At 41.5% G+C, this 21,107-nt stretch overlaps 1 protein-coding gene across 12 annotated transcripts in view; it reads right to left on the bottom strand.

Moving 5' to 3' along the window:
• ADAM22 (ADAM metallopeptidase domain 22) overlaps positions 1–21,107 on the bottom strand; it is a gene marked incomplete at its 5' end in the record, with an annotated part of 241,786 nt that overhangs the window by 99,248 nt on the left and 121,431 nt on the right. For all 12 annotated transcript variants that reach the window (XM_082662233.1, XM_082662232.1, XM_082662231.1 and 9 more), the window contains one exon: positions 10,014–10,080. In XM_082662233.1, the coding sequence (XP_082518359.1) occupies positions 10,014–10,080 (67 nt within the window). The remainder of the gene's footprint in view (positions 1–10,013; positions 10,081–21,107) is intronic.

The raw sequence follows: 21,107 nt of genomic DNA, 5'->3' as shown, positions 1-21,107 counted from the left end.
ACAGGCATTTTGAAGCACCTTGGCAGGGATAAAACCAAACATCTTCTAGTCTTTTTGCAGAATGATGACATGTTTCAGCTTCGCTACTCTTGTCCATAAAACTTCACATTTCCTCCACACGCAGACAAATGTACACATAAGCGTACGATGGGCATTAGAATTGAGCCATGTGTTTGCCATGTGCAAAATGGCCACATATTTCATATGGCTACAGTTTAAAAGCCACGGCAATTCCCTCTACTGAACAATACTCAGTCTAACTTCTAAGGAGTACAGAGAAGAGCTAAAAATAATCTTCAAGAGAAAACAGTTGAAAAAACAGGGCTTCCTTACAAGGCATTTACTTTTCTTTAGGATAATGGAAATTTTATGTTTAGAATAAGAGACTCACCTGAACCAAACAGTTACATCTTCAATTCATGTCTTACTAAAACATCTACTAAGGAAGATATAATTGCAAATGGTAAAATGAAGTGCTGTAACTTAAATATTTGCGTTTCGATTCCTCTGCTACTATAATTATTGGTTTCCACAGAGAGGATAGACTACAGTGGATATTAGCATGAATTCCGGCACCAGGCTGCCTGGCTACAAATTCCTGGGCAAGTTAGTTAAACTTTATGTGCTCAGTTTCCTCATCTGCAAAATGAGGATACCAATGGTACTACTGAGGGATTAAATGACGTAAAATATGCAAAACACTTATTAGACTAGTGCCTGGAACATAGTAAGTACCATACAAATGTTTGCTATTTCTCCAACTGCTACTAGTAATTCTACTCTTAGGACTCCTCAGTCCAGTTACAAGCGGTGATCCCATCGAAAATATGAACATTATTCAAAGAGGTAGAGATTGTACAAAATGGGAAATCCAGAATGGTAAAGTGAACACTTATGGGTATAATAATTATTTATTTGCAAAAATACAAAATTTTGAGAATGATATAAAGTCATCATAGCAAGTCATTATATTTAAAAATTCAGTTAAAGTGAGTGTTTCATTAGCTGGAGAGAACATGCCACCAATAGTCTTAAGGAACCAAAATGAGTTTGGCTTTGTGAGAAGTGGTTAACTCTTCCAAGTGACTAGCATTAAACCACTGGCAGCTGTTATTTGCCTCTAAGATAAGATGTAGCCTTGGAGTTAATAGATAGCAAAGCCTAGTCTTTCCACAGTACAGTAACACAGTAACATATGGTAATTATCAACCAGTGAAAGCTCACTAGGACTCCCATACATCAACCATCAAATATATGGTTTTTCTGCTATACTTTTTTTTTTTTTTTTTTTTGCGGTACGCGGGCCTCTCACTGTTGTGGCCTCTCCTGTTGCGGAGCACAGGCTCCAGACGCGCAGGCTCAGCGGCCATGGCTCACGGGCCCAGCCGCTCCGCGGCACGTGGGATTCTCCCAGACCGGGGCACGAACCCGTGTCCCCTGCATCGGCAGGCGGACTCTCAACCACTGCGCCACCAGGGAAGCCCTTCCGCTATACTTCTGTTCAGCATTTAAAATACTTTATAATACTATTGTGAGGATATCATGGGTCTTGCAATAGTAATAGAGAAAATTACTATTTTCTCTATTAGTAGAGTACTATTTTCTCTAATAGTAATAGAGAAAATTACTAGTGAATCCTCCTTCTGATATAATTCACCACTTAAAAATGAAAGTATTTAAAAATGGACAGTAGCTCAAACCCAGAGGACCCAAAGGACAAGGTTTCCTGTGCTGGTCATCTCTAAATTAGAAGATCCTGGAAATGAATCCCACCATCCCTAAAATTCAATTCAATAATTTTTTATCAAATTACTAGAAGTTTAACCCTATTTGTATATTTATTTTTAGAAAGTCTAGATCTCATTCTTGTAGGATTCTTATATCCTGAGGTTTAAGAAAAATCATTTACGTCAGCAGTTAGGAGCTAATGAAGTCATTAAATATAATACAATTTAAAACTAGTTTAGCTACAGCTAATAAGTAAATATTGTGTATAAGGAAAATACATTGATCAATATTTTTTAATCACTCTAATTTTATTACTAGTCATACTGATGTTAAGTCATGGCTAAACTGTTTCAGAGAATGGACTTAAGAAATTTCTCCAAGTCATCTAATTTTAAAATGTGTATATTTGTGGTTAATTTGATTTTTAGTAGTGTAAAAAGATATCATGTCCATAGTTATGACATCCGAAATTTTCGCTCTGGCAAAAGAACCTGTGTGAGGTACCTGCAGCCCATCCCACAACCTGTGTCACCTGCATCTGAAGTTTTCCTTCATCCTGCACCAGAGGTTCTGCTCTCAGAGTTTAGGCTCAGTGCTCTGAGTCCTTAACCTAAATCTCCCAGAAAGTGCAGCAGAAGAAAACAAATACAGATTCTAACATATGGGTAGTTGCATCTGCCAAACATTCCTATCATTGCAGCAGGAACCCCTCAAAGAACCAACTAAAGATCTTTAATTGGGGCTTCCCTGGTGGCACAGTGGTTAAGAATCCATCTGCCAATGCAGGGGACACGGGTTCGAGCCCTGGTTTGGGAAGATACCACATGCCGTGGAGCAACTAAGCCTGGGCGCTGCAACTACTGAGCCCATGTGCCACAACTACTGAAGCCTGCGTGCCTAGAGCCCATGTTCCGCAACAGAAGCCACCGCAATGAGAAACCTGCGCACTGCAACGAAGAGTAACCCCCGCTCTCCACAACGAGAGAAAGCTGGCGCGTAGCAACGAAGACCCAATGCAGCCATAAATAAATAAATAATTTTTTAAAAAAAGACACCTTAAGAAACATTATTCTTTTAACACATTGTGCACATTTGAAGTGTTCAAGTATTGAGAATTACAGTCCTCATGGAGAAATCTAGAAAACAGTATGAGAAAGTGTGAATACAATTCAAGATCACAAGCAATTTTCTATGGATGCTTTTTAGGTTTATAGAAGCTAGAGAGTTAGCATGAGCCAGGAAGGTATCTGTTATCCTGACAGTCAGCATACATAAATTTTTCTAAGTGATTTCTTATAGCTGTCCTCTACTAGTATTTTTTGCTTGTTATTGACACACTCATTGTGGAAGACAAAAAAATTAAGGTGGGATTTGAAAAAAAACAAAGGTATATCTTTTTCTAAGAAAATAGAATTGAAATGGAAATCTGACTTAGAAAAATGAATGCAAAAGGAATTTGTATTCCTAGAGAGGCTACTGGTAGCACAACCACCTGCTGGGAGATGATATGGTGCTGAGCTAAAAATCTTTCATGGACCTCCAACGTCAGGGAAGGGAGATGGATGTGACCACCAGGAGAAAAACTATCTTGTAAAAAACACTCAGGCTTTCTACTTGCTTCTATATCAACATCCCTGATACTCTGTTTCCAGAAATGACTGTGGCCATTTCAGTTTGCCTAAACAATATTTTTAAGGAAAATTACACCACCATTCCATCAGAGTAAAAGGTTCTCTAGAGTCACAATAACCTCTCCCACCCATTAAGCAGACACTTTCTCCCCTGACACCTGCTCTCCAACACATAACACTCTCTCCAATTCCTTCACCCATTTCCAGACTTCAACCTTGACCCTTTGCTTTTGACTTCTCATCCATCTTCTTACTGCCACTATGGACATAATTAAGACTTTGAGACAATGATCCTTGAGTGCACTCAATTCAATTAAGTGATGGATAGTAACCAGTTAAGTGCCAGTCAAAAGTCAATACTGGAAAATGTGTGTCTCTACATATCCATCCTCAACGATTGGTATCCTGATTCAAGGATGAGTTGGGAGTGCTCACATACAGTTTAGAAATAATTTGAACTAATAAAAAAAAGACACTCAGCAGCTATTACTTTTGATTATTATCATAATAGATCAAATAATTTAACCAAAAAAACACTATCAGAACTAATAATATTGATGACTGGTCATGATCTTTCATTGGTAATAATACAATTAATCATATCTTTACCAAGATGTCTATTTTTACTTTTTGACTCCAAGGAAATCCACTTCCTCCCCCATCCATACATATCTAGAGGATTTACCATTCCTCTCCTAGTGTTCTAAAACTCCTACTATGGCTATTTTCCTGAGATATGAAAAATAAAACAGACTTTGTACTAGAGTGTGTCTTTACCATTTTTGCCTAAGGCAACTGACGTTATCTAAGAGCTACCCAACTGCGGGCTTCCCTGGTGGCGCAGTAATTGGGAGTCCACCTGCCGATGCAGGAGACACGGGTTCGTGCCCCGGTCCGGGAGGATCCCACATGCCGCGGAGCGTCTGGGCCCGTGAGCCATGGCCGCTGAGCCTGCGCGTCCGGAGCCTGTGCTCCGCAACGGGAGATGCCACAGCACTGAGAGGCCCGCGTACCGCAAAAAAAAAAAAAAAAAAGCTACCCAACTGCATAACCAAATTTAAGAGGGATACCTAAAGGCTCTTCACTTAGACCACCATTTCAGTTTAAAGAGAAGACTATAAAGGAGTAATTGTTAGGGACCTCCAAAAAATGAGATATGTATATAATAAGTCTACATAAAATACCTATCAATTTGTATAGCTATCCTATTTTACATACTATAGTATATAGATAATATGGTTTAAGAGTCAGCTCTGGAGTTAGATAACCTAGATTCAAACTGCAGCTCTACCCCTCCTTACTGTGCTAGTTTCAGCAAGTTATGTAACCTCTCTGTACCTCAGTTTCCTGTCAAGTGGGATAATAGTTATATTTATAATCGGAGGTTGTTTTGAGGATTGAATATATGTAAATTCATACGCCTGTCACATCATGAACAATAAATGTTAGTGATTACTATTATTAGGATTATAATACTGATTAACCAGAGCCTATATAATGGGAGACTTAGACCGACCAGCATATTGGCAGTTGTCAACTTCAAGATAAAAAAGTTAGCTAACAATAAAACAGCAAACTGGGGCTTCCCTGGTGGCGCAGTGGTTGAGGGTACGCCTGCCGATGCGGGGGACACGGGTTCGTGCCCCGGTCCGGGAGGATCCCGCATGCCGCAGAGCAGCTGGGCCCATGTGTCCGGAGCCTGTGCTCCGCGGCGGGAGAGGCCACAGCGGTGAGAGGCCCACATACTGCAGAAAAAAAAAAAAAAAAAGAAAAACCCAGCAAACTGCATGGTTTAGACTCATTCACTGCTACTCATCAATTTCAGTTTCCTTTGTCTTAAGAAGCCAGAACCATAGTTGGCCACAATCAAAATAAAAAGATTCTGTTCCCAGGGTATTCTCATTAATAGAGGTTTTATGTTTAAATTCTTTTTAAAGTTTATGTCAAACACACAAAAGTTCTCCCTCAACTAAGGGGCAAATTTCAAATTTAATTTTTAAATGAGTTGGAAATAAATGAAGTGAAAGATGATATTAATATGTTTTATTAAAGGAACAAATAAAAAGTATCTATCATGTTTTTTTCTGCTTAAAGCCTTTCTTTGTAAACTTTGGGTAAAAAAAAAAAAAGGTTTACATAGAACTTCAAGATCAGGATTATGCACCTCTATGATCGGAATAAAACAACCTTCCATGAGACATAGAATGTCTTGCAGATAATACAAATCATTATCTTAAGGAAAGATCACTAAAATATATTTTCTTTTACTGTAAATATAAAATTGCAATCAAGAGCAAAACCCAGACTGTGAGAGACTGTATAGGATAAACAACCTGATTTCTTCAACAAATATCAATAAATTGTAAGGAAAAATAAAAAGAGAAAGATAAGTGGAAACCAATGGATTAAAGGAGACTTTTAAAAACTTAGTAAAAAAAAAAAACCTAAGCACACAAAACTAAACTCTAGGACACACTTGGGTGATAAAACTATAAACAAAATTAAGGAAAAAATAACCACAAAAGTCAGGATAATGTTTACATGTCTTACAAGAGGAGGAGGGAGGGACTTGGGCTTGGGAAGCAGCACATGGAAAAGTGGGCCAAGGTCTATTTCTTTTTTTTTTTTTTTGCAGTACTCGGGCCTCCCACCGCTGTGGCCTCTCTCGTTGCGGAGCACAGGCTCAGTGGCCATGGCCCACAGGCCCAGCCACTCCGCGGCATGTGGGATCCTCCCGGACCGGGGCACGAACCTGTGTCCCCTGCATCAGCAGGCAGACTCCCAACCACTGCGCCACCAGGGAAGCCCTTCAAGGTCTATTTCTTAAACTGGATAGTGGTTATCAGGCGTTCACCCTTTAACCATTTTTGTGTCAGTGTTATATTTTACAATTAAAAAGATTTTAAAAATAAAATTGCAATCTAAAAGATTCACCAAAGTAGGTATTAAGTTTTTTTTTTTTCATGAAAATGTCTTCCTTTACCCACATACATACTCACAACCTTAAATCAAATGCACTGCACCTGAATTTTCACAAATAAAGGTTCCATGGCACCTGAGCAGAGTCATTTACCAGGCTGGTTTCTAGCCATTGTTTAAATCAGACTTGATAATTATTTTGATTTTAATTTTGCATCCTCAAGATCAATATGATTGGGCTTCCCTGGTGGTGCAGTGGTTGAGAATCCACCTGCCAATGCAGGGGACACGGGTTCGAGCCCTGGCCCGGGATGATCCCACATGCCGCGGAGCAACTAAGCCCATGCACCACAACTACTGAGCCTGTGCTCTAGAACCCATGAGCCACAACTACTGAGCCCGTGTGCCACAACTACTGAAGCCTGAGCGCCTAGAGCCCGTGCTCTGCAACAAGAGAAGCCACTACAGTGAGAAGCCCACGCACCACAAGGAAGAGTAGCCCCCCACTCGCCCCAACTAGAGAAAAGCCTGTGCACAGCAACAAAGATCCAACACAGCCAAAAATAAATAAATAAAATGAATAAATTTATATGAAAAAAAGATCAATATGATTATGTTTGTGCCAACTGACAAAAACAAAAAGTTCTTACCTACAGTTTTGCTTTGATCCCATATACCCTTTCAAATACTTCAGTGCCAGGAGAAAAGCCAATTTAGAAAAAAATTCATAGGCCTCTTAGGGAAGGTGTTATGGGCTGAATTTTATATTGTATTCACCTAAAATTCGTGTGTTGAAGTCCTAACCCCTAGTACCTCAGATTATAACTATATTTGGAGATAGAGTTTTTCAAGAGGTAATTAAGTTAAAATGAGGTCATTAGGGTGGGCCCTGATCCAGTATGACTGGACTGGTGTCCTTCTAAGAAGAAATTAGGATACAGATACACACAGAGAGAAGAGCATGTGAAGACACAGAGAGAAGACAGCCATCTATAAGCCAAAGAGAGAGGCTTAAAGAAACCAACCCTGCTGACACCTTGATCTTGGACTTCTAGCCTCCAGAACTGTAAGAAAATAAAATAAATTTCTCTGTTCAAGCCACCCTGTCTATGGGACTTTGTTATGGCAGCCCTAGCAAACTAATGTAGAAGGTAAAAGAGGAATAAAATATTCTGGTTTTTTTTTTAAGTAGTAGAGGGAAGAAAAAGAAAAATATGAAATGTTATAATTTTACAGTTTTACTCGACTCATAATGTATAGTAAATAGAGAAACTTAAGAAAGTTCTGAGTCATTAGTAAAGAATGGAGACCTAACAGACTCCATGTAAAAAGAAACACCCAAAGAGCTAAGCACAGAGGGCAAGACATGAGGAAACCAGCAGGAAAATAACTGGCTACTGACTTTGATTTGATGGGACAGGACTCAATGCTTTCAATATGGTTTCTGGAAAAAACCCAGAGGAGAGTTCTGAGTTTTAAATGGACTAAAAACAAATTGAGGTGATGGGTGAGATCAAAGTGGTTTTCTTTTTATCTTTTTCTTTTTTTTTTTTTTTGCGGTACGTGGGCCTCTCACTGTTGTGGCCTCTCCCGTTGCGGAGCACAGGCTCCGGACGTGCAGACTCAGCGGCCATGGCTCATGGGCCCAGCCGCTCTGCGGCATGTGGCATCTTCCCGGACCGGGGCATGAACCCGTGTCCCCTGCTTCGGCAGGCGGACTCTCAACCATTGTGCCACCTGGGAAGCGCCAAAGTGGTTTTCTTAATGGGAGAAATTCCTCTGGCTCTAGGGTTTGGATGAAGTTTGGATTTACATTTCCCTGGTTGGATAGGCTTGGGAGTTAGGCAAACCATCAAGGAAGAAAATGCAATTCTCAGGCTGGAAAATCAGCAGTGGTTGTGTGAGGGATTTAAAACTCCCTGGGACATCCCTGTTGACATAATAAGTTCATAATTTTACCAGAGAAATCTTTCCCAAATGAATGCAAAGCCAGGCACCTACCCTGGACCCAAGATTTCACCTCTTGATTCTCAGTGCTAACTTTTTTTTTTTTTTTTTCTTTTTTCTTTTTGCACCTTGCCCTTTGCCATCTCGGCTACAGCCGTGGGCCACTGGTGAGTTCAGAAGCCAGGCTTTTTCAATTTGTGAGTTTCTCCCCCTTTGGGATACTTGTCATTTCTCCCCCAGGGCACCTTGGCTGCCCTGCTCCAAGTGCTGTTTTTGTCCCTTTTTTTTTTTTAATCTTTATTGGAGTATAATTGCTTTACAATGGTGTGTTAGTTTCTGCTTTATAACAAAGTGAATCAGTTATACATATACATATGTTCCCATAACTCTTCCCTCTTGCATCTCCCTCCCTCCCACCCTCCCTATCTTGTCTCTTTATTTTCTCTTCCTCTAGGGAGTGTGATGTCACTGTCCTCCCAGCTGGGGTTTTTCGTAGTTCCATGATTCACTTAGAGGAGTTCACTGGGGCAAGGGACCGCTGGCGACAGGGCTGGCTGGTCCCCTTCTGGAGCCACCTAGGCTTGGGTAGAAAATGGGTTTTTCTTTCCAACTCTGAAGCAAATCCCCACGTCAGACCAGGGGCTGAGCCGAGATCCTAAAAGGTCAGGGCGGCATTCCTCTGGTCTTTGTTGGTACAGCATGTCTCCACTGCCCAACCAGCCGGACCCGGGCTCCTGGGGACTGTAAGTGACTGGGGGTGGGGTGGGGGTGGGGGTAGTGCGGAGAAGGGCCCGTGCTCCGTAGCCCATCAGAGGGAAAGCTGCAATAATTCTAATCTGTTAAAATACCTGGCTTTCTTGTCTAACCCTTTTCACAGTCCCCTGGGATGAGAGTCTCCGCTAAATGCTCTCCACGCTTCTCCCCTCCCGCACTATCACAGACGAAGGATAAGGGCAAATGTCTTGAATAATGGGGTAACTGGGGCCATTGCCTCCCAAGGGGAATCCTAGCCATTTCTTGCCATTAATATCCTCAAACCCCACCCCTTATCAGCTCTAAAGATCCAAAGACATTAAGAGGAAGAAAGGGTCTTCCATCCCAAAGGCTGCCTCGCTGCCCTACTCATCCTCCCCCCTCCCCCCAGCCCACAGGCGCGCAAGCTCTCCCCCGCCCCACGCCCCCTCCCCGCCCCAGGAAGAGGCACCAGCAGAATTTAGAGAAGGCCCTCAGGAAGACACTAGAGAAAAACTGCTCTCCGGAGCCTCCTGCTTTGAGGACCATTGTCTCCCTGGCCCCACTCTCCTTGCCCACCTGCCTGCCGCAGCTCTGCCCAAGTCGCTGTCCCCCGCACTTGGCGGGCAGGGTGCCTGGGCCGCCGCTGGTACACACTGGCCTCCAGGATCCCCTCTGGGAGGTTTTATCTGAGAGGTAAACTTCAAGGGGTGGAGAGTCAGGCCCAAGAGGGGATGGTCCCTCAACCCTGCAAAAGTGCGCCCTCAGTGCTAACCTTAAAAGCAAATTTCAGAAATTATTTTCTGTGACATAATCTAAAAGAGAACTACTTGCAGTAATATTAATCCCACAAAGCATAACTCCAACAATTCCGGTAGTACAGTAAGAATTCATTTTCTGGTAACTATTTTTCCCTAAGTCAGTGACACCCTCTCTTGATAAATTCTGAAATATAAAAACCCCAAAACTACATTGGAAGTATCACTGAAGATTAAAATCATAATCAGTACTTAAAAGATTCTCAAAAGTTTCCCCCAAGAGAAAAATTTTACTTACTTTCACTTCCACAGTCTTCCCTCCATGTTCAATGTGTCTCTCCACATATTCAGAGGACAGCAAATCACTGCAACAGAAAGAAATGATGATGAAAAGAGGACCTTGAAAATCACCATTAAATTTACAACGTTCCAGCTTGAATGATTCTTTTTGTTTGTTTTGTTTTGTTTTTTTCTTTTATAAATTTATTTATTTATTTTTGGCTGTGTTGGGTCTTCATTGCTGGGCGTGGGTTTTCTCTAGTTGCGGCGAGTGGGGGCTACTCTGTTGCAGTGGGCGGGCTTCTCACTGCGGTGGCTTCTCTTGTTGTAGAGCACGGGCTCTAGACGCATGAGCTCAGAAGTTGTGGCTCGCGGGCTCTAGAATGCAGGCTCAGTAGCTGTGGCACATGGGCTTAGTTGCTTCACAGCATGTGGGATCGTCCTAGACCAGGGCTCGAACCCCTGTTCCCTGCATTGGCAGGCGGATTCTTAACCACTGCGCCACCAGGGAAGCCCAGCTTCAATGATTCTTTAATCCAGATTTTAAAACAAAAATAAAACTTTATAGGTCTCTCTCTCTCTCTCTCTCACACACACACACACACACACACGCACACGCACACGCACACACACACACACACACACACACACACAGCCTAGTACTTGTAAAAGGATATGAGGCTAAACTGACTAAATCACCTGTCACCCCGTTGCTTAGCAGAGCTAGTTCCACCAACCTAGTTCAGCAATTCTAGGAAACTACCATTATTTTTAAGACATCTTATTCTTCCCTTTTTTACTTTAGCTTTTTTGTGTGTGAAGATTTTAATTTAACTTTTTATTATACCTTACATCCTTCTTTGCTGTTTCTCTCCCCTAACCTTTGAATAGTGGGGTACTCCTAGGAGGCTTAGTCTCCCTACATTCCTTGGTGCTCTTTTCCTATCTCGTGTCTTTAAGTATTAAGATGTTGTCAATTTCTAAATATATATTTCCAATTCAGACCTTTTCTCAAACTGTAGATGTAACTGCCTACTGGACATCACTGCTTAAATATCTAATAGGCATCTCAAACTTAACATGCCAAGGCTGAATTCTCTGACCCTCACCCATTCCCCACCACCTGCTCAGCCCACAGCCTTCCACAACAGATAACATCAACACCATCATTTCAACTGCTTTGCCCAAAACTTTGAAATTATTGACTCTTCTCACACCCCACATCCTTGCTTTAGCTTTTTATCAAACACTTTTGATTTACTACCATACTTTACCATTTCTCATATGTTACGTGTGATATTTCATCTAACAAAATATTAGTTTCCCCCACAAAAAAATTAAACAGAGGCAAAGAAAGTTAGAAGAAATGAAAAAGAATATACTTTCAGCATTTTAACATAAGCTTTTTTGAAATCTTTCCTAAACAACCACCACCTTCTTGTATAATTTTTAAATGTTTACATCATCTTAAATATACTTCTCTTTAATTCTATATAAGAGGAAAACATTTCCCCTTTAACAGAGGCACCTCAAGGCACAACTCCAATAAACAGTCTTAAAGTCTTTAAATTTTTAAAGCAGTAAAATGTAGATAAAATTCACATTAATAAATAAAAATATAAACTTCTAAATCTGCCCCTCTATTAATAAACATTCACCCAACTAAAAAACTGTGTTTCACAGTGCTCTGAAGGTCACCATCCAAAATTGTCCCAATCATAAAAGAAGGTGAATTTCTAAGCACAAGAGCTACCATGATAAGCACTATGCCTACAGTTGCTTGGAATGTAAACAGAAAGATCAAACACGCATTACATTAATGCAGGCACGAGAGTCAGTTTCTTATAGTATCTGATGCTTACATTTCTATCTAGGTAACCCATAATTATAGTCTAAGTCCTTGTTTCATTTGTCTTTGGAATACATTTTCCTATTGACTTTACGGGGAAACAGCTAGAATACTCTAAGCTGCAAGTTGTAGAAAACACAACTAAAAGTGGCTTAAATAATCAGGACATTGATATCATTTCTTGTTAGAAATTCCAGGGCAGGTGTGATGTGAATTTGCTTCTGCAACTCTTCAATTCTGGTAGGTGAATACATTTAAAGTTTACAAAATATAGGCAAAACACTTTTTAAGATGTTTTAAATATAGACAAGTAGCTACTAAGCAAAATTTTGTTAGATGTGGGCAGAATGCATAAGATGTGTAAAGCATAAGTAATAAGACCATATGTGTACCTCACATTGATAGAAAGGGATGGATGACCAAAGATACGTAACATTTTTAAGGCACCTGGGTAATAAGTGTTCACGATATAACAAATATATAAAAGACGCTATATATGCAAGATATGCTTATACATAAACAGTTAATATTTATGAGGTCTTATTTCAACCACCTATTGGTAACACCCAGGATTTCTCAACTTCCACAATACTGACATTTCAGGCCAGATAATTCTTGGTCTTGGGGAGTATCTTATGCATAGTCACATGATTAGCAGTATCCATGACCTCCACCCACTAGATGCCACATCTCACACACACACACACACACACAGACACACACACACACACACCAGCCATGACAATCACAAACGTCTCCAGACATTGCCAAATGTACACTGGGGGGTAAAACTACCCTGGTTAAGAACTGCTACTGACACCCATTCCTGCCCCATGTTTTCTCCGAACCAACAGAATTCATGGCTGTTCATCAAGCTAATTGGCAGGCTGTAGCTCCTGACCAAGCATATTTGTCCCTGTGTCTCTCAGATACAGCACGTGGGTGTCATTAGCTCAGGCCACCTTGCATCTGTGGAGCTTGCCCAAACCTCATCTCTGGTCCTTGTAACTACATATCAGCAGCGAAGGCAGATGCAGCAGAGAGAGAAGCAGATCCTAAGAATACAGTGTATCCCAGTACACATTAGCTAGAGTGGTCCTTCCACCCCACTTGCACCCTATCCTAAGCGTGCTAACCTACCCTTTTCTTTCCTCTTGCTTCTCACTGTGTGCTTTAATTTGATTTAGCAAATCATGTGATTTGAGGATTTTAATTTGGTCTGTGAGGGCTTGCTGTTTGTTCCCTTACTTCTGGGATAGCTTGCTAGCTAGTATACTTGTAGGCAACCATTGCAGCAGAGTAATTTTCCACTGGACATCACAGCGGTTCCAGGGCTGGTTCATGTGGTAGCTCAGCACCATTAATGAGACCAGGAGCATGTCCATCCTTCTGCTCTGCCATCAGAATGGTGGGTGACGTGTACTTGTAACTGGCTCCTCTCATGACCCTAACATGGCTGCTGCAGATCTAAGCATCTCATGCAGATAAAGATATCCCAAGGTAAAAAAGCCTCGTATTTCTTTACAAGTCAGCAAACTCTCCACGAAAAGCCTCTAGCATTCATCTTCTCAAGTGTGTTTTGCCAGGATTACATTACTTGGCCCTGCCAAAGCCAGTCTTTTTGTTGTTGTTGTTGCGGCCTCTCCCGCTGCGGAGCACAGGCTCCGGACGCGCAGGCCGGGACGCGCAGGCTCAGCGGCCATGGCTCACGGGCCCAGCCGCTCCGCGGCATGTGGGATCTTCCCGGACCAGGGCACGAACCCGTGTCCCCTGCATCGGCAGGCGGACTCTCAACCACTGCGCCACCAGGGAAGCCCCCAAAGCCAGTCTTTTGACAAGGACATTTGTCTCTGAACAATCAAGATTCTCCTCCCCCTCTCTCTCCTCCTCCCATGAACATAATGGCTACTCAGAGAGAGGTGAACAACACTACAGGGTGGAGAGAATAGCTGTTGTATAGCCAACAGACAGCTGTCTTTTTTCTTTTTTTCTTTTCTGTACGCGGGCCTCTCACTGTTGTGGCCTCTCCCGTCGCGGAGCACAGGCTCCGGACGCGCAGGCTCAGCGGCCACGGCCCACGGACCCAGCCGCTCCGCGGCATGTGGGATCTTCCCGGACCGGGGCACGAACCCGTGTCCCCTGCACCGGCAGGCGGACTCTCAACCACTGCGCCACCAGGGGGCCCCTGTCTTTTTTTTTTTTTTTAAATATAATTTTTATCATGAGTATGTTGGATACTTCACAAATTTCCCAAGGTTTCGAACAAAATAGTGAAGCTTCATGGTCAAGATCTGCTGAAGCAAAACCTGTCATTGCTCCACCATCCACATCCCACTCTTTATCCAAGACCATACCCTCAACAGGAGAGGTACGAGAAAGATGTCTGCAAAAAACTGCCCCCTAACCTTGCTATCAGTCTCCAACAACTTCTCCAGCAGTGAGAGTGGAAAAATTACCCTACAGAGTCAGTGTTTATCAGCGGAGCCAGCCAGATTCCCTCTCTTGGGAATCTGAACTAGTAAATTCAGAAAAAAAGAATCATTCAGTGGATGAAGAAAAGAGAAACAGAAAGTCAAAAATAAGCAGTCACTTGAGAGAAACTGGGCTGTGCCAGTGGTGAATCCTGTTACCCAAAGAGTGGTTCCTCTCTTGGTGGATCTCAAGCCAAAGAGTGGGAGAAGGAAGAATTTATTACTTGCAGCAAGTAAGGAGAACACCAGGGATCTTTCCCAAAGCAGTGTCTCCCCCAAGAGCAAAACTGGGGAAGTTTTAAGCTAAGGTTACATGCATATTCATGAAAGGGCTTGAGGTGAAGAAAATTCAGCATAGAATTGGGGCAATGGTCAACAGAGTCCACACTTTAGTTGATTGAAGTCATGAGGGTCAGAAAAGGTCAATATCATCATTCCTTAGGTTCCATTTGATCGGGTGGTTGAGTGCTCCAGGGGGATTTAAATTCTTCAAAACAGCTCAAGAAAGTGCTTGAGGCTAGTCTTTACCACTGAAACAGAACTAGGAGTCTTTACAACTGATTTATTATCTTTGCTATTGTTACTTCTCTTGCCTGAAAACAGCTTACTCTTTGTTCCCTTAAGATCATTATTACTGAGATCTATTCAAGGGTAAGCACTGTGGCCAGGCTTAGATCATAAATGGCTTCTATGTCAAAAACCTATATCTAGTCTTTTCCTCCAGCCCAGCCGTGATGTTGGATACCTTTCTCCTTCACTGCCCTGTGAGTAAACCCCCATTACTGGAGCCAGCAGCAGTGAGATCAAAAATGGGGAGGGGGCTTCCCTGGTGGCGCAGTGGTTGAGAGTCCTCCTGCTGATACAGGGGACACGGATTCGTGCCCCGGTCCGGGAAGATCCCACATGCTGCGGAGCGGCTGGGCCCGTGAGCCATGGCCGCTGAGCCTGCGCGTCCGGAGCCTGTGCTCCGCAACGGGAGAGGCCACAACAGTGAGAGGCCCGCGTACCAAAAAAAAAAAAAAAAAAAAAAAAAAGTGGGGGGGGGGGAAGAATTGTATAGTAGTAGGAGTAATAATAATAATAATTTTTTTAAAAAACAAACAGCTTTTGAGTCTTCCAGGTATTCAAATTTCAAGGGAATATTTTTCTTTGAATTATAAAATCTAGGAATTAAGAGAGTATGAGTCACCACATGAATTACAGCAAAGAAAAGCCTCTGCTCAGGAATTATGCAGCTATTTCAATCAAGCCTCTATACCTACAAGTATTGCTAGAAAGGGCTGTCTGTAATTTAAACCAAAATCAGCCCATGCAATTTTTGGTTTTGTTTGCGGTATTGTGGAAGTCTGCTAAGTATTGTTATTTTAATTATTGGGCTGAAAAACCTTCTATTTAAAATGTCATTGTTTGCAGTCGTAGAGAATGGACTTGAGGACACAGGGAGGGGGAAGGGTAAACTGGTACTAAGTGAGAGGGTGGCACTGACATATATACACTACCAAATGTAAAATAGCTAGTGGGAAGGAGCTGCATAGCACAGGGAGATCAGAGGGGTAGGATAGGGAGGGTGGAAGGGAGACGCAAGAGGGAGGGAATATGCGGATATATGTATATGTATAGATAATTCACTTTGTTATACAGCAGAAACTAACACAACATTGTAAAGCAATTATACTCCAATAAAGATGTGTAAAAAAAAAAAAGTCATTTTTTCTTCTACTGAAGCATAAAATCCTTACTACCACCAACTTAGAACCTCAGTAAAAATTTCTGAAGCCTCCTAAAGTAGAGGTAATCAAAATTACCCTAAGTTCTTTTTTTTTTTTTAAGATCATTGTTTATCATTAAGTAGGAATCTACTTAATTTTAAGTGTGGGAAAATGAAGGATCTTCTTAACACATGGAAAATTTTATCTGACCGGGTAGAATTTGCTTCCTGTTAACAGCTAACTCAAAACTAATGTGTGAATGCTTCTTTGTGAATTTTGAAAGATGGAAGTGAAAATCATTTTCAGTCAAATTCTAAACCCTCTCATTTTCTAAAGGAAATAAGGAGATGTTTTAAAAATTAGAAATGTATTCTGAGGCCCCTTTTTTAAAATTTATTTGCATGCCATAATATGCCTGGAATAAGCAAAACAAACAATGTAAACATTTTCAGTCATAATAATGATTATCCTTTGTCTATTGTGCTACTGAATCAGAGGCAGCTGGTATAGTACAAAGGTTTTGGAATTTAAAAACAAAAGAGCAAATATTCTGATTTCCTATCCAAACGCGGCCATTTACTAACTATGTGACCTTGGCCAAGTTATTTAATCTTTATGAACACAATTTGCCCATATCTAAAATGAAGATAATAAAAATTTCTTTATAAAGTTGGTACGGTATCAGAACATATGTGAAAGGCCTCCCAAATCCTGATTTCAATTATCCCACTCCTTATTCATCATCTCCTATCCATCTTTCTCTAGAACTCGCACTTTAACTGTTTGTGTTACGGAACCCAGCTTCAGCTGGAAAGCCAGTACTTGAGAGACGCGTGTTGGCTGGAAAGAAAAGGCTGCTTTAATCAGGAGGCCAGCAACCTGGGGAGAAGGCAGACTTGTGACCAAAAACCAACTCCGAAGATTCTGCTTGACCATGAAAGTTTTTAAAGAGAGAATCATTTGGGGAGGGGGTCAGAGTCTTCGTTATCTTCCACTGTGTGCAAACTTTCTTCTGATTGGTTGGTAGTGAGGTAACAGGGCGGTGCTCCAGGAATCTTGTGCTCAGCCTGAAGTTACCATCCTCCACCTGCGTGGGGCCTTAGTTTCTACAAAAGAACTCAAAGGTATTGGTTATTATATTCCTTGAGGAGGAACCAGAACCCTCCTGCATTTCTGCACTATTGTTTCTTGACTGCTTCTCCTTTGTTTCTTCATTCCCTCCGTTCATTCCCTGATAAGCAACTGTTTGCCATTTGGAACTTGAGGAAGGTCAAGGGGGCTGAATGAAACCCATCACCTACAAACAAGAAATGGGGAAACAGAAAGGATTTATACCTAGGAGGGCCCCATGGGGTCCAGCTCCATTTCATTTGGAGACTTTTAAACCATTGACCCTACCTACTACTTTTTCACTGTCCTTCACCTCCCTCTGACCCCCCTAATCTAGCTTACAGTCCATGATTCTCATGAAAATCACTCCCTTCCTCCTCTCTCTCTCCACTATGCTCATTGGCCAAACCTCAACCATGGTAAAACTTAACTCTTCTACGAATCAAAGTCTGACCCCCTAGAAGCGGAACATCCTGAATGGTCGTACATTGAACCACGTAATTTATGACCACAATATCAAGTGGTTCCCCTTAACACAATACTGCCCATAAATCCACTAGTCCATTTTACTAGACAATTTACTCTGAGAAGACCCTTCCAAACTTTTCTCTCCTAAAATCTCCAAGGCATTTCTTGATCATCACTCCCTGCTGATGACCTCACTTCTGTATCCACTGAGAAAGTGGAAACAGAAAAGGGCTGCTTCATCTTTCCAATCCACCAACACCCCTGTTTTCTGAACCAGTCTCTGAAACAGAGCAAGACACTATGGGGCCTTCCCAGGACAGAACTTCCTCCACGTCCACCGCCCGCCTTTTGTCTGTAGAAAAACTTTAGCCAAATAATAAATTTAATGAGAGAAATGAGAAAATGCAGAAGCAAAGGAAAACAGTCAAATAATACCAAATAATAATAGTTTAGTCATTAAGAAAAGTCAAGGACCTTTAGTTCATCCTCAAGGGCTATAAATAATATTCTGAGCCACATCCTTGGAGCTGTTTTGTAGATACTGAAACCCCCACCAGGTGGAAGAAGTTAACTACAGGATGACTAGACTGTAGCCATGACATGAGCTGCCACAATTCTGAGCACTGGACTCAAGAAAACCAACGCTCCAACTGAAGATGAACTGTACCTAAAACAATCAAGATGATGCTGATCAGACCACCACATGGCTAATTTCAAGATGATAATCAGAGCTGACTGTGCTGTTCTGCATGTAGCCCTTTCCCTCTCCATATACACCCCTGAAACTCCCCTTTAAAAGCTCTTGCCCACTGATCAACAGTGGAGAGTTGGGTTTTGGAAATGATTCTGCCTTCTCCCCCAGCTGCCAGCCTCCGCAGTAAAACAAACTTTTCTTTCTAGCAACACTTGCCTCTCCAGTATTGGCTTTCGAGGTGCGAGCAGCCAGACATCTCAAACTCAACCTGGTTAATGCATAACTCTCTCAGCCAAATCGCAATAGTCAATTCCCTACTCAAAATGTATCCTACTAGTAACTTCACAGTGAAGAAAACTGGGGGACATCACCTTAACTGAGTGATCATAGTTAACATTGCCAATAATGGAAGAAACCAAAATCATGGGCTCCCAAAGTGATGCACTGAGAAGGATAAATCATTTACAGTATTCCCACTAAAAATGCATAAGAAAGAAAGAAACAAATGAGTAGAGAAACCTGAATCAGCAATAGCTTTTCAAAGAAATAGCCTCAGAGCAAAGATCTAATCCAAAGTGCTGCCATTCAAATGTGACCTCAAGGTCAAGATCAAATCAAGGGTATGGTTGTAAGACACTTTGTTAAGACCTCAGAAGGACTTTTAATGCTGTTTTGCCTAGACTATATCATCTATATTAAAAAAGTTTCTAAGATTCTTAAGAGCCTGCCTATTATTGATAGATCCTCAGCTACACCATAAAGTTTCTAAGAACCTTAAGGTATGACTCATAGATATTCTCACCTAAACAAAAGACTTCTCAGAATCTTAAGGGCATCTTAACTCACAGTCCAAAGTAGAGAAAGGCCTATCTCAAGACGACTTGTGGATGTGGTTTTTTCTGATGGGGTAAATCCCTCAGATTCACATGAAACCCACCAATGGAAACACCACCAGCTTGGATTAAAATGGATAAGTCAATTCAAACCTTTTACAGTCAGGAAGCAGACCTGGAAATATACTTAGATTAAGTCCTGGGTGATTTCTCATGGAAAAGAAATGGTGACTCAAAGGGTGGAACCAAGAACGATAGGCAACCAGTATCAGGAAGTAGAACAGAGCTTTACTCAACATACATTACCTTTCCCAAAATGAGGCAACTGGTGACATACACCTGGCTGAATATCAGAATTTCAGAGGACCAGTGATAGCTAGGTACCTCCCATTTCTCCCATTTTTAAATAGGAATATCTACTGCAATCATCCTGTCCTCATCTCCCCACTGTATACTGAGTGTATATGGAATAGATAACTTGTCATTTTAGTTCAAAGGTCTGTACCTGTGTTACCTCATCTAAAAGCCTTAATCAGATTGAGATGATAAGAATCTGAACCTTGAGTTTGAGCCTGATAGTATAATGGAATGAGATTTTTCAGGAAATCTTTGGAGGAATTAGTGCATTTTACATATATGGGAAATGTAAATAATTTGTGGTCAAAGGATAGACTGTGGTTGAACAAAAATGTCTAAAAATGCTTTGTGACTCCTCTCATGGTAAAGTGGAGACCATTTCTCCTTTCCTTGCATCTGAGCTGGTCCTATAACAAACACAATGAGACAGAAGTAATATTGCATAACATCTGAGATCTGCAACTTCCACTTCCATGCATATGGAACTCTCCATCTTTGAATATTTGAATCCATCCACCATGCTGTGAGGAAGTCTAAGCAAGCACGTAACAAGACCCTTGTAGAGGAGAACCAAAGTCCCTAGCTGATAGACCCAGCTGAATTTCCAGCCAGTGCTGGCACTGATTTCCAACCATGTGACTGAAGCCATTTTGGAACTTCCAGATGTGATAATGCCCCAGCTAACACCCCATGAAGCAAAACTGCCCAGTCAACCCACAGAAGTGTACAAAATAATACACTGTAAGGCAATAGGTTGATCATGCCTTCTTATTAGAACATTCAATGATTGTTTTACTGCACAACATCATGTTTTCCTTAGAGCAGTCTACAGGGAATTCCCTGGCAGTCCAGTGGTTAGGACTTGGCGCTTTCACTGTCGGGGGGCCGAGGTTCGATCCCTGGTCGGGGAACTAAGATCCCACAAGCTACATGGCAAGGCCATTAAAAAAATAAAAAAGAGCAGCCTCGAAATGAGTACAATGTAATTTGTTTTGGATAATATTAACATACAATTTAGGATTTTTCGACTTTATGATGGTACGAAAGCTATATGCATGCAGGAGAAACCATACTTCAAATTTTGAATTTCGATCATTTCCTGGCCTAGCAGTGTGCTGTATTACACTCTCTCATGATGCAATGAGCAGCAGCTCCCAATCAGCCACGCAATCACGATGGTAACCAACCAATACACTTACAACCATTCCATACCCATGCAACCTTTCTGTTTTTCACTTCCAATACAGTATTCAATAAATTACATGAGATGTTCAACACTTTATTATAAAACAGGTTGTGTGTTAGATGATTTTGCCCAACAGTAGACAAATGTAAGTGCTCTGAGTACATTTAAGGTAGGCTAGACTAAGCTATGATGTTCAGTAGGTTAGGTGTATTAAATGCATTTTAAACTTACAATATTTTCAATGTACAATGGGTTTATCAGGACATAACCCGATCATAAGTCGAGGAAGATCTGCAACAGAATCATAAAAGCTTCAAATATGACTATAATCCACCCAGTGAAGTAGTAAAAATCCCCATAGGTCATGGGTCACAATGGAAAATTAAGAGATTTCATTAGGTATTTAAGTCATGAAAAGCTTTTCAGAAGAACAGAA

This window comes from Grampus griseus (assembly GCF_964374135.1).
Source record: "Grampus griseus genome assembly, chromosome: 9".
In the NCBI taxonomy this organism is placed as follows: Eukaryota; Metazoa; Chordata; class Mammalia; order Artiodactyla; family Delphinidae; genus Grampus; species Grampus griseus.
Note: the sequence above shows the minus strand (reverse complement) of the source record. Positions and strands in the feature narration are given on the sequence as shown.